We start from the raw sequence: 11,707 nt of genomic DNA on the forward strand, positions 1-11,707 counted from the left end.
TGAGTGTGTGTGTGTATATATATATATATATGTATATGTATATGTATATGTATATGTATGTATAAATGTGTGTGTATATATATGTGTGTGTATATATATGTGTGTGTGTGTGTGTATATTATGTGTTGTATATATATATATATATATATATATATATATATATATATATATATATATAATTAATTATATAAACTAAGAACTTCACGACTTTTACTTGCACGTTTTCTTTTAGTTGTCCTATTTCATGGACAGCTCTTTTCTTCTTGCGGTGTAAATGAGATTAAGTTGTTTATATCTAATCTTTGTTTATATTTGTATTGATCTTTGGCAGAAAAGAGAAGTGAATGACTCTGTGTCTCTCAGGAGACATGAACCGCAGATTATCAGTGATTGGCTATTTGTTACTGATATGCATGTATTTTGTGTGCACATGCTCCATAAACTCATGATCCAAACCAGAGTTGACAGAAAAATATTCATCAGTCATCATGATACCAACAAAGCCTGAGTGCACTGGTTTGGTTTTGTCAACACAAAACTAATCCTCTAATCCTTTAACTATCATCATGGTACAGGCTCCTGGTTGGGACATATTTCAAACAATGTATTACTACTGGTAGGTCTAGTGTTTTGCATGTAAAATATATCCAGAATAACAACAAACTAATTTGATAATTTTTCACTTTATTTTGAAAAAAAAATCTAAAACAAAAATAGTCACAAGCAAATCCAGTTCACATGTAAACAGTTCTCACATACATACAACATTTTGGAAGAAACAAGAACTCTTGCACAAGCTTCCTCAGGAATCATCTTTAGTGATGCCTCTGTGTTTGTGCCTTTAAGAGCAAGTATAGTGTATTCCAAGTTGCAATGAAAAAAATCAAGTATTTTGCATCACTTAGTGCTTAGTCAATATTAACTAGTACTACATAAATTCACTACCTAACAATATCTTAAGAACCTAATTATACAAACAACAAAAACTGCTTCACCCAGTATGATTCTATCAACATGGCTCTTCATTGGGAGAGTGACTATATACAATTTCCCAGTTTCCTGACACCTAGTGCACTTCAGAACACTCACTAGTGCCTGTAGTCATGCACACTAGGTGATATGCAGCTGTTGCCATAGAGATGGTGGAAGGAACTCACATGAGTATGTTGTCATGGCAGTTTTTAATTCCAGTGTATAAGGTTTTTACCCCACAATTTTGGTTAAACTTCCAACTTCCACTGAGTATCTATGACAGAAGGTCATGTGGAAGGTCAACAGTGGAAGCTGTTGTGCTTGAGACTGTTCACGAGGTAAAGCTGTAGAACCTGAGGACAGATGGGTTTGTGGGGCAGTAGGGTTTGTTTTTTGGCAAGATTTTGGTTTATATGCATGAATATGGATTCTCCTTGGATCAAACTATATAGTTTCATCCTTCCTGACTTGCTAAACGTGTGTTTTGGTGCATGTCCAGCTTTGTTTCCAGTTCACCTTGGGTTCTTTTCCCTATCTCTTGAGAGGCATTGCTACACATTGCCCCTTTACACTGATCTGAGAACAAATTCTCTGTTAAATAACTATTTGGGTGTTTTAAACTATTATAAAAGGGTAAATACTACATGGCGATCAGTGTGACTGCGGGGATTCCACCTTCAGCCCCACCAGTGAGGGTGGCAGCTGTCCAGCAGAGGCAGAGGAGGAACTTAGAGAGTTCCTCAGTGCCCCCTGGTGGAGCGAGGATGCCACTGCAGGTCTGATGAGTGGAGGGGGAGGGTGATTGTGGGGCGTCCGGGTTTGTAGAGGTCGCGTCTGTAGCGGGGGAGGCTGGCGCAGCAGGCTAGGGGGTGCTGAGGGGGGTGCAGGGCGCAGTAAGGGTGGAGGTTGAGTGAGGGGTGGGGAGGACTGGGCAGAGTTGAGAACATCAGAAGAGGACAGTGAACTGTCAGAATGAGGTGGAGAGATGCCATCCATCTTCACCTGTAATAACAAAGAAAGATGCAAAAGAGTTCCTTGGTTGTTGTAAACTGTTTTTTTTTTATCTCTAAGGTAAAGTCCTGCCTGCTGGAACAAGTCCTATTCAAAAGCCTCGACAAATTCAAATAGTCTTTTTCCACATTGTCTCTCACCTCATCATCTTCCGCTCCTGCTGAGCCATTCAGCTCCATGTTCACGATCCTCCCGCTGCTCCCTTGCACCACTTCCTGTTCTGCCTGCCATTCATTGAGCACCTCCTCAAGATTGAAGCGTCTCCGGTAGCTGACAAAGAATAAGCTGACCTGCGCCACCGTCTTGTTGCCAATCACGTCCGCTATGGCTGCAAAGTCTTTACCATATCGCCTGACAGCTGGACAGGATGTGGATGACAAAATGGCTACATGATAAAACTACTCAGCGATGCTTAAAATTAAACAAAATGATATTCTAATGAATTCAGTCTGTAGTATCTAGAAGACATCTTGCTTTGAAACAAGCTATATGATAGAAATTCCCTTTTGTATTGCTCTGAATATACTCAGTGCGAGCCAGAAACTGTGCACAGATAAATAACTAATCATAAATACTGCAATATTCCATAAAAAATACTAATTTATGGTGACTTTAATCACTGCAAGGTTAGAACAATCTCCCACGGTCATAAAAGGCTGCAAATGGGTAACTAGGCGCCCACTAATTTTGCTTGAAACTACATTTTAGGACATGTAATAGTTGTACCATACATTTTACCGTGGTAACTCATTGGTTAGCTGGATAATTTAGCTGCTATTTGCTGTTATCAACTTGTTTGCAAGTAAACAAGTGATCTTTTTGAGTTCTTTAGTTTTGGGAAGATGATCTCTGCTCTTAAATCTGGCATTACAGAAGTGTATATATATATATATATATATACACACACATACAAGCTTTACCTAGGGATGCATGATATTACAGCTCTGGCTGATAACCAATAATTAGCCAATATTAAAGTTCTATGCTGTTTTGTATTAACACTGAAAACTCTCAAAACTACAGCCATTGGTTTTAAATGCTACATGTGTATTTAGGGATCATACTATTATAATGTGTATGGATATTCATTTTGAGATTTGTTCTGAATTTTATGGATTATCAGGAATTAGAGAGAATGATAATCCAGCTCACCTTGAACGGCCAGGAGTTGCTCCTCTGTCGTCCAGCGAGAGTTGTTTTTTTGGGTAGGCTGAACGAAATGCAGTGCAGGGAGAAAAATTATAATGTAGAATAACAATAGCATTTTGCCCAGAATCTACTTACACGTTTAGCAAACTCTTGTGAGAGAAAAAATAAACCTTTCATTTCAAAATATTATGCAATCAGTATTTTAGAAACAGAGCCCATACATTAAAACTGTCAGGATACATTTAATGGCATTTAATAATATGCCTTGCTTTTTAATTTTCACATGCCAGTTTTTCAATGTAGTGAGAGAGATATATGTAGGTTGTACATCAGAGCAATGCGGGTAGAAACATACCTCTGGTTGTCTCAAGCCTTCAATTCCATCATCCAAGTTGTGCTTGAGAACACTGTTGGTTTGCTTGATACTTTGGACCTAAAAACAAAATAGAGACACAAAAATGTTCTAAGTGGTGATTGTTTTATAGTTATACTTCGTAGCACACAAACCCCTGTATTGTGTATTCACTTGTGAGTCTCTCAGATTTACAACACTACCAAAACAATGTGATTTGTTGTGTTGCACATTACCTGTCTTTTCAGAGACACTAGCTGTGTGTCCAGCTGTCTGAGACTAACAGCTCCTGAATCAGTGGACGCTGAGAGAGCGACAATGTCCTCCTGTTCCAAGTGCATGCCTTTAGGAGGCCTGCGGCGAGCCCGAAGAGGGTGGTGCCGGTACTGCGCACCCTGGTTCTCTTTCCGAGTCGGACCAGACTTGCTTGAACCTTTATCACTCCCTCCTCCATTTCCAGAGTTCTGCTTCGTTGTCTGAAAAGTTGCACAAATGCAATGTAAATGCAGTCATGCAGTCTTTTTTTTTTTTTTTTTTTTTGAAGATTAAGATTTTAGATTAAAATTCATATACATGTTTAAAGGAAAATGGATGCCTTTATGTGACTGGTCATCATTCTACTTACTGTAGAATATTAAAATACTGTATTGAATAGTTTAATATGGAGTTATAGACTCACCTCTTTCTTGCGGTTGATCTCAAAATCACTGTCACTGCCTGGATCTCCTTTCTCCATCTCATCGTTACTGGCAGAAACAAAAATACACACTTTGTTATGATTCATTGTCTTTTCTCTCCATCTTTCTCTCTTTTGCTCTCCTTGTACCTTTCATCCTTTTCTCTCTTGCTAAGGAGCTTGCGTGCTTGACGATCCATGACGCTGGTCCGGGTTCTGGTTTTCTTCCAAGAGTAGTAGTATTTCACCAGGCTTGAGATCAGTTTGTCTGGAAGCTGAGAAAGTAAAATAACACATGGTTAAGATTAAGCATATACAGGAAAAAAAAAGAACAAGATGTCCCGTATCAAATTTGTGACTTGGAGCATTTGAACTTCTTTGTACAAAAGGTCAGATGTTCTTGCTTCCACTGAAGCATGAGATGCTCTTTGAAACATTCTCAAATCATTTCCATGTTGTAATGGATGACTGCAAGACAACAGTTGAAAGTGTCGACGAGTAGTGAGACCTCTCTCTGACTCTCGTGTGATTCTACACTGGGCCGTATCTCATCTCTTCTGTAGTTGCAGGCAGATGTGAGAGCACCAGATGACTCTTATATAACCCATCCTGCCTCCATCGCTCCCGCTCACCATCTGTTGGATGCGATGGAAGCTCTTGCCATGAAAGCTGAAAGCCTGTTCGAACAGAACTTTGTCTTCCACTGTCCAGTCATCAGGAAAGGGAGTGAAGTTTGCCAGGTCAGCCAGTGACTTCTCCACATCATGCTTGTGCCACAGAAGCATGCCAAGAGCCTGTTGATATAAGACAGAAGGACTCTATCAGTGATCTATGCCTCCATCTAGAGGATTTGCCATTCCTGCCTAATATTTAAGTGAAATGGTACCTGTTCCATGTTGTATCCGTGCTTCTCTTTGGCCATCAGAATATATTCATCCACTGAGAGTGAGAGAATGGAAAATGCAGTTTCTTTACAATCCACCATGGCAGATTTGGTAACAGTGTACAAAGGTATGGGTATTACTAACTACCACACAACAGAATACAAATAACCATGATTCAATATGTTACAGGGCATCACAAAAACATAATAGAAAATAAATAATGCAAATGCATATAAATAAAACAGCTGGATTTGGATTTGATACACGATACAATCAGATTAACAATTCTATTCAGTATTGTTTTATGCATTTATAAGATTCTTTAAATAGGCTATGTAATGCACCTACCTACTTACATAAAAAAATCAAATCTGCTTTAGACTTGAAAAGCGTGAACTATATTACCAGATATTGTATGGTGGCTTTAATAAAATATCACAACGCCACAAAATTGGACTACTTTCAGTTTCACACATGCACATATTCAAATAAAGAAAATCATTTCAATTTTGCACATTATAAATTGTGATTATTATATATGTGAATTTTCTAACAACATTTTAAATGGATTATTGACCAACACAAATGATTCACACTTTAAAGGTAGTTTCTAGATCAATGCCTTTAAATCAGCAGAGGATATATATATATATATATATATATATATATATATATATATATATATATATATATATATATATATATATATATATATATATATATATATGCATCTAGAAAACATTTTATACTGCAATATTGTGAGGAAAATAATCACATCATTATACTGGCTTCCTTTTAAAAGTAAGTAGTTTATATTCTTTTGCTTAAGCACTGCTCATCAACAGCCTGAGTCTGAGTTTTTAGTCATTTCTACATGTGAAGAATTGTTCCTTACACATGGCATTGGACACTTGGCTATTTGGTGACCAGACCAGCATACTCCTCTGGTCACTTTCACTGTAGTGGGATGCACTGTCTGTCAACAGAAAGAAGAAACATGTCTGTCACACAACACAGCAGCCTCTCAAATACCTCATCTCACAACCTTGTTGTTTTTTTACTTCTCTATGACTCTGCTGTTTTTGTCTGCATTTCTTTATTATTATTTTATATATATACTCAAAGACTAAAACAATGTTCTCTTCCAATCCCCAAAACTTGAGTACACACAGAAACACCTACACACAGCCCTTTATCTTATCATGCTCATGCAGACTGTGAAAACTCTTCCCTCTCTATACCTGGTTTGAACTCTGGGATCTGTGCCTGGTAGTCCCCACCAACGCGGATCATACTGTCTGTTTCAAAAGAGCAAGAGGGAAAAGCACGGTCAGAGAGGGGAAAGACACAGGCAGGCAGAGATAGAAACTGGCAATGCATCCTCACAGAGGGCAGAGGAAGAAAAGTGAGTGGAGAGAGGGAGAGGAGGAAAAGAGAACAGGGATGCATGACTACATTCTCATACAGACACTGATACAATCAAACATTTTACACTTAAATGAAACAATTTAAGATTAATACCGTGCTACCATGGAAGTGGATGAAGGTGCAGATGGTGGTTTGGAGTTGGGGTTTGTGTGTGAATGTGTCAGACGTACCATGTGTGTGTTCCTCGTCACTGCTCTCTTCCTCAGAGTGCTGGCTGTTCCCGTTTGTGACTGTTTTGGCCCTGCTTCGGGACAGCACACCAGACCCCGATCGCTCCATCACTGATGGCATGGCTAAGAGAGATAGAGATAGAGAGAGAGAGAGAGAGAGAGAGAGGGTGTTCAAAGGGACCAGCACTGACCTTTGTTTTCAACATCTTAAAGGGACAGTTCATCCAAATATGAAAACTGTGTTAGCCTATCATTTGACAAGAGTGGCATAACGTGTGGCCAAGTACGCTGTCCTATACTCAGAATTTCTGCTCTGCATTTAACCCTTCCAAGTGCACACACACACAGCAGTGAGTAGTGAACAAACAGGCTCATAGTCTCCCAGGCTCACACCTTCATGTCATTCCAAATCTGTTTATCTTTCTTTTGTGGAATACAACACATTTTTTGGTGAATGTTTCAACTGTTTTTGCCCATACAACGAAAGCCAGCGGGGTCCAACGCAAACATTGAGCCCCAATAACTCACTGAATGGACACAAGAGAAACATTTTTCAAAATACATTCTGATGCAAATTAATTCATTGACCCATATTATTTTTTGAGGTTCTCTAAAGGGTTCAGTCTGAGAACCCCAAATGATGCATCAAGTATCTTTTCACATTTACAGTACAGTGACGAATCTTTGTATTCTGAATCAACTTCCAACATTATTCGCATTATTAATAAAGTTTAGTTGACATGTGTGTATGGAAATGAAGTTCGGCTGAAGAGACAGTGGAAGTTGTGGAGGTTTAAAAGCTCTTGGTTGTGTTTTCAGCAGCAGGTGATGGAGTTCACCGAGGTATCAAACCACAAAGCCCGGGATATACGCATTAGTGCAATGTTTCTAAATTTGTAACAAATTTAGATAACTTTTATTTTCAACGCCAATAAATGAGACTTCTGTTCGGTGGACAAGAAGTCTTTGTTTCGCAAATGCTTCCAGAAAACTAAGGATGTCGGGAGTGAACAGTAGAGCTGACTTTTATCACTTCACAAACCAGAACAACAGATACATCCTTTAGAAAAAGAAACAATGACCAAAGCTTTTATTTCCTGAGCTATTGCCTTTGTGTTCGATCGCCAACCACCAAACTCTACATTTCGCTGTTTTCTTGAATAATAACTCAAGAGGCTGCCTGAATTGTGATTTTGAACATACAAAACAGCTACACAAACATAAAAATAAAACGTTTCTCATCTAGATATGAACACAAAAGATTTTAATCCCTTTAATCCCGCACAATGGGTTATTTTTATAACGCTTCATCAAAATCTAAAATAAGATTAGATATTTGTTCTGTATACGTAAACAAAAAAAAAATTCGTTATGTGTCATAAAATGAAGCGTTGAATGGGGCACGTGACGTCACGACTGAAGTTGCCATCGGGCTCAGTGTGAATTAAACGTGCGCTCCAGACGCGTCCAAAACACTCAATATGTGCCACTGACCTGTCCTTCGCTTAACAACGTGCCCAATCAACTCTTAACAGTGTTTCAGCTGAAAACAGCTATCGATCGCCTCCTAAAACTCCGAGAGGTCGCATCCCTCCGACCACCATCCAATCACCCGTCCCTTGTTCATTTAAACATTTCTGTGAGTAACGTTAAACGCGCACGGATCGTGCTCGGGCAATCATAATTCATCATTCAAACGTAAAAAGTAGAGAAACAGGAAAAAAGCATCTTTCCCCTCACCTCACTTCTCGCACAGACGTTCATTCAAGGCGAAGTCCTTTTGTGTAGAGCCACGCTTATGTCCCTATTCCAGTTGATGGCTAGCTGTCGCTGAACATTTGCCTTTTAACGTTAGTTACCCGTCCGAATAGCAGTTCACTACCCGGCTTGCTTGCTTCCTCTCCTATTCAAACTTATAAAGCGACAGATAAGTGTTGTGAAACATCAGCACTGCGCACGTTTGTTGATATACAACTACGTTAAAGCTTCTGTGGATATTCGCACGTTTCTCATTCTCTCCGGTTCAGTGCATCGGCCGCATAGGGATCCTCTCCGTGTGTATGTGCCGGGGAGACCTGACGACTCCTCACAACCGAGGAAACCTTCCGCGCTGTTCGCCTCTCCCCAACTAACTTCCATGTCAATTACATAGTCCCTTTAACCGGCGTCGAATTCACAACAAGTAAATCTGACAGTGTAAAGTCTCATGTGAGTCAATCTAACTCTCGCAGTTCACATATGCGCAACATTATAAACAAAAAAAAAACGTTAAATGAACCCCTCCCTTCCTAAAAGCCGTGCGTTAATTGAGCCTAAATTTAGATTTAAACAGATATCTATACGTATTCAGAGCATCCCGTACAACTCTCTTCGTAAAATGAAGTTGATAGCGATCCATTACTTTGTGCTTTACCTGCGGTGCTCCCACATTAAATCATACGGAACTACTTCCTGCTGTGTGTGCGGATGGATTCGTCAGCTGTGCAATGCGGTGCTGAGGCTGCCCAGACCCTTCACTTATGCATGCAGGAAAGAAAAAAGACTGGAACTTGCTTATTTACCCCAATAATGAGCATTTTATGATGGGTATCGTGAATTAGGCTTCAGCTATAGTTCCTTTACCACACTGTGACTGAGTCTTTAAGAAATCAATACATTCACACTGTGTAAGGCAGCCATGGTTTCTAGTCTACATCAATTTAACATAACCTGGAGGTATTACAGGTGAGAATAAACTTGATATCAAGACACAATTCTAATATGGACATAAAAGGATTAAAGACTGGATTCAGACAGATCTCCAACACCCCCTCCTGACATTATGTACCAGCAGGCCCAAGTGCTGGACAGGTCCTCTCTTGAACACTCGTACACGTTGATATTCTTTCTCTGTGGTCCTTGCAGACAAGAACAGAGACACAGGCATAACGTTACCAGCACTTGTGGCACAAGACCCCTCCCAGCCATCCCCTCTCTGTCTATCTATGTGCTTCTCTCCAACCATCTCCTCCCTCCCCTCCTTCATGCCATTTTTCCCAGCACTGTGCAAAAGAGCCATCTCCGTTTTCTCTAACTCACCTTAGTTGTGTTCCTTTATGATGGTCTCTCCTTTCCTCTTTCTCTCTCTCCTCTTCCTCTCTGTTAGACTTCCTCCATCCTCATCACCTCTGAGTTCCTCTTTCCTCCCCTCCCCCTCTCTCTAGTCCTCCTCTTCTTGCACCCCCCACCACCCCCCCGCACATGCACACTAGGCAGAGAAAGAGATTTCCAGCACTAGTCATTTCTGCTCGCAGCCACAGGCCTGAAGGTGTAGTTGGGCTCGTTCCCTGTGTTTTCCACGAACTCTCAGCACTAACATGGATGGCACAACCTATTGTTCTCGTGCTAGATTTGCATGGCCTTTTAGGTTTCGTTTATTTATGAAAACTGTAACTGTTATAATCAATCTGTCATAGTTAAAGAACGTGCATTAAGGTTCAGTATGGGTTGCGGTGCAGCGGAAGAGGAGATTTTAACAGCGGTGAACTCTCTGACCCCCCTGTTTCCCCTCGTGAAAATGCCATCTCTCCCCGTCGCGGGATAGATTACCCGAAAACAAAAGGTTTGGGGCGGGGCTTCGTGACGGGCCATCTGCGGGAGGGGCGTGGTCAAGGATATGCAGCGTTCGTTGCATTCAACACATGGATAGACCCTTTAAGTAATGGCTGTGTGCCTTCTTTATAAGGGTCAGAAGCTGTGGGGGATTCTGTCAAAACCATTCTAGATGTGAGGTTCAAATTTCGACGTACTGCAATTAAGTACCACTGGCGTTTAGATGCGCACGCGATGCAGCTCAAAGCATGCGATCATTATCCAATGTGGAGACCTGTTTTTATAAAGTCTATGGTGGTGACACGCAGTAGCTGTCCTTACACAGTAGCAACTTAAGTCGCTGTCCTGTATTGTCAACTAGTGCTTCCTCGTGGACAAAAGAGGTACTGCAGGACAGGGCCATTGTAGGCCTCTGATAAATATTTAATTCCCTCGAGCATTTAAAAGTGCTCATTCACCTAAACATAAATCTCCATTAAAATGAATTTAAAGAAGATTGAAGTAATTCAATATTAACATAAAAATATTATACAAAGCATTTTGTCATGTTCCGGGTGGGCTCAATTTGTACCTTGCCAAAATTGTGCACATAATTTGGACTTATTAATATGAACATCTGTTTTTTTTAAACAATTCTATTTGTTCTTTACGATTCCATTTGTTAGAATTAAGTTACGCATAATTATAGATTAGAATCACAGTGTATAGTTGTGACCTCAGGCTTAATGCTTTGAAAACTCTGCCCATAAAAAAACAATCAATAAACACTAAATGCTTATTAATTTCATAAATTTCACAAATGCCTCATGCCTCATTAAAAAACGAAATTACACTAAAGCCAATGTTTCATTTCATGTTGCACTGTTGTACTGATGTCCTTTGCACATAATACACACAAAAAATGCACACACAACTTTTTCATGTAATATGTATGCACAGTATTAAACTTAAATTAAAATTAAATTTTATTTTTAATTACATCGTATTTTAATAAATTAATTAAACTTTATTTGGACAGTATCCTTTAACCCCCAATTTTTCAAATAATGTTAGAAATTCAGGTTGCAAAAGGAAACCAGAAACACTGCACAAAGAAAACTGCATTTAGTATCAATTACTTTTCATTTACACAAATTTATCTTAATGGCTCTAGGTCACAAATTATTATTATTATTAATGCCAAAATACTTTTTATAACCAGTACATAACTACACATATCAAGAACACTGGAGGAAAAAATATCTCAAGAATAATACAAGGAAGAAAGTAAAATAAGTAAATATACTAAAACATAAATAAAATAACATGAGCGGGGGTTATACAAGGTTAAACACTGAAAGCAATTTTTGATTTTTGAATGATTTTTTGTTTTTTTATGCCCATCAAAGACAAAACGTAAGAACTATAATAAACCAGAAAAATTGACAGTATTGGGTTCTTACCCAAAAATGTACATTTGTGAATAAAAAAATTG

At 39.2% G+C, this 11,707-nt stretch overlaps 1 protein-coding gene across 2 annotated transcripts; it reads right to left on the minus strand.

Annotated features, from left to right (window-relative positions):
- Nucleotides 1-703: 703 nt before the first annotated feature.
- On the minus strand, nt 704-9,857 carry LOC109092617 (REST corepressor 2-like). 2 transcript variants are annotated; one of them, XM_042759857.1, is made up of 13 exons: nt 9,721-9,857; nt 6,643-6,765; nt 6,286-6,342; nt 5,940-6,020; nt 5,047-5,099; nt 4,793-4,954; nt 4,311-4,435; nt 4,164-4,230; nt 3,721-3,960; nt 3,488-3,565; nt 3,136-3,193; nt 2,124-2,341; nt 704-1,974 (listed from the first exon to the last, which is right to left on the minus strand). In XM_042759857.1, exons 2-13 carry the CDS (start codon nt 6,761-6,763, stop codon nt 1,624-1,626), a joined length of 1,611 nt encoding a protein of 536 aa, XP_042615791.1. In that variant the 5' UTR covers nt 6,764-6,765; nt 9,721-9,857; the 3' UTR covers nt 704-1,623. The 2 variants fall into 2 exon arrangements, with proteins under 2 accessions (XP_042615791.1, XP_042615790.1); XM_042759856.1 differs by lacking the exon at nt 9,721-9,857 and adding an exon at nt 8,383-9,246 and having other exon boundaries at nt 707-1,974.
- Between the last annotated feature and the right edge of the window lie 1,850 nt (nt 9,858-11,707).

Source organism: Cyprinus carpio, chromosome A7 (genome assembly GCF_018340385.1).
Source record: "Cyprinus carpio isolate SPL01 chromosome A7, ASM1834038v1, whole genome shotgun sequence".
In the NCBI taxonomy this organism is placed as follows: Eukaryota; Metazoa; Chordata; class Actinopteri; order Cypriniformes; family Cyprinidae; genus Cyprinus; species Cyprinus carpio.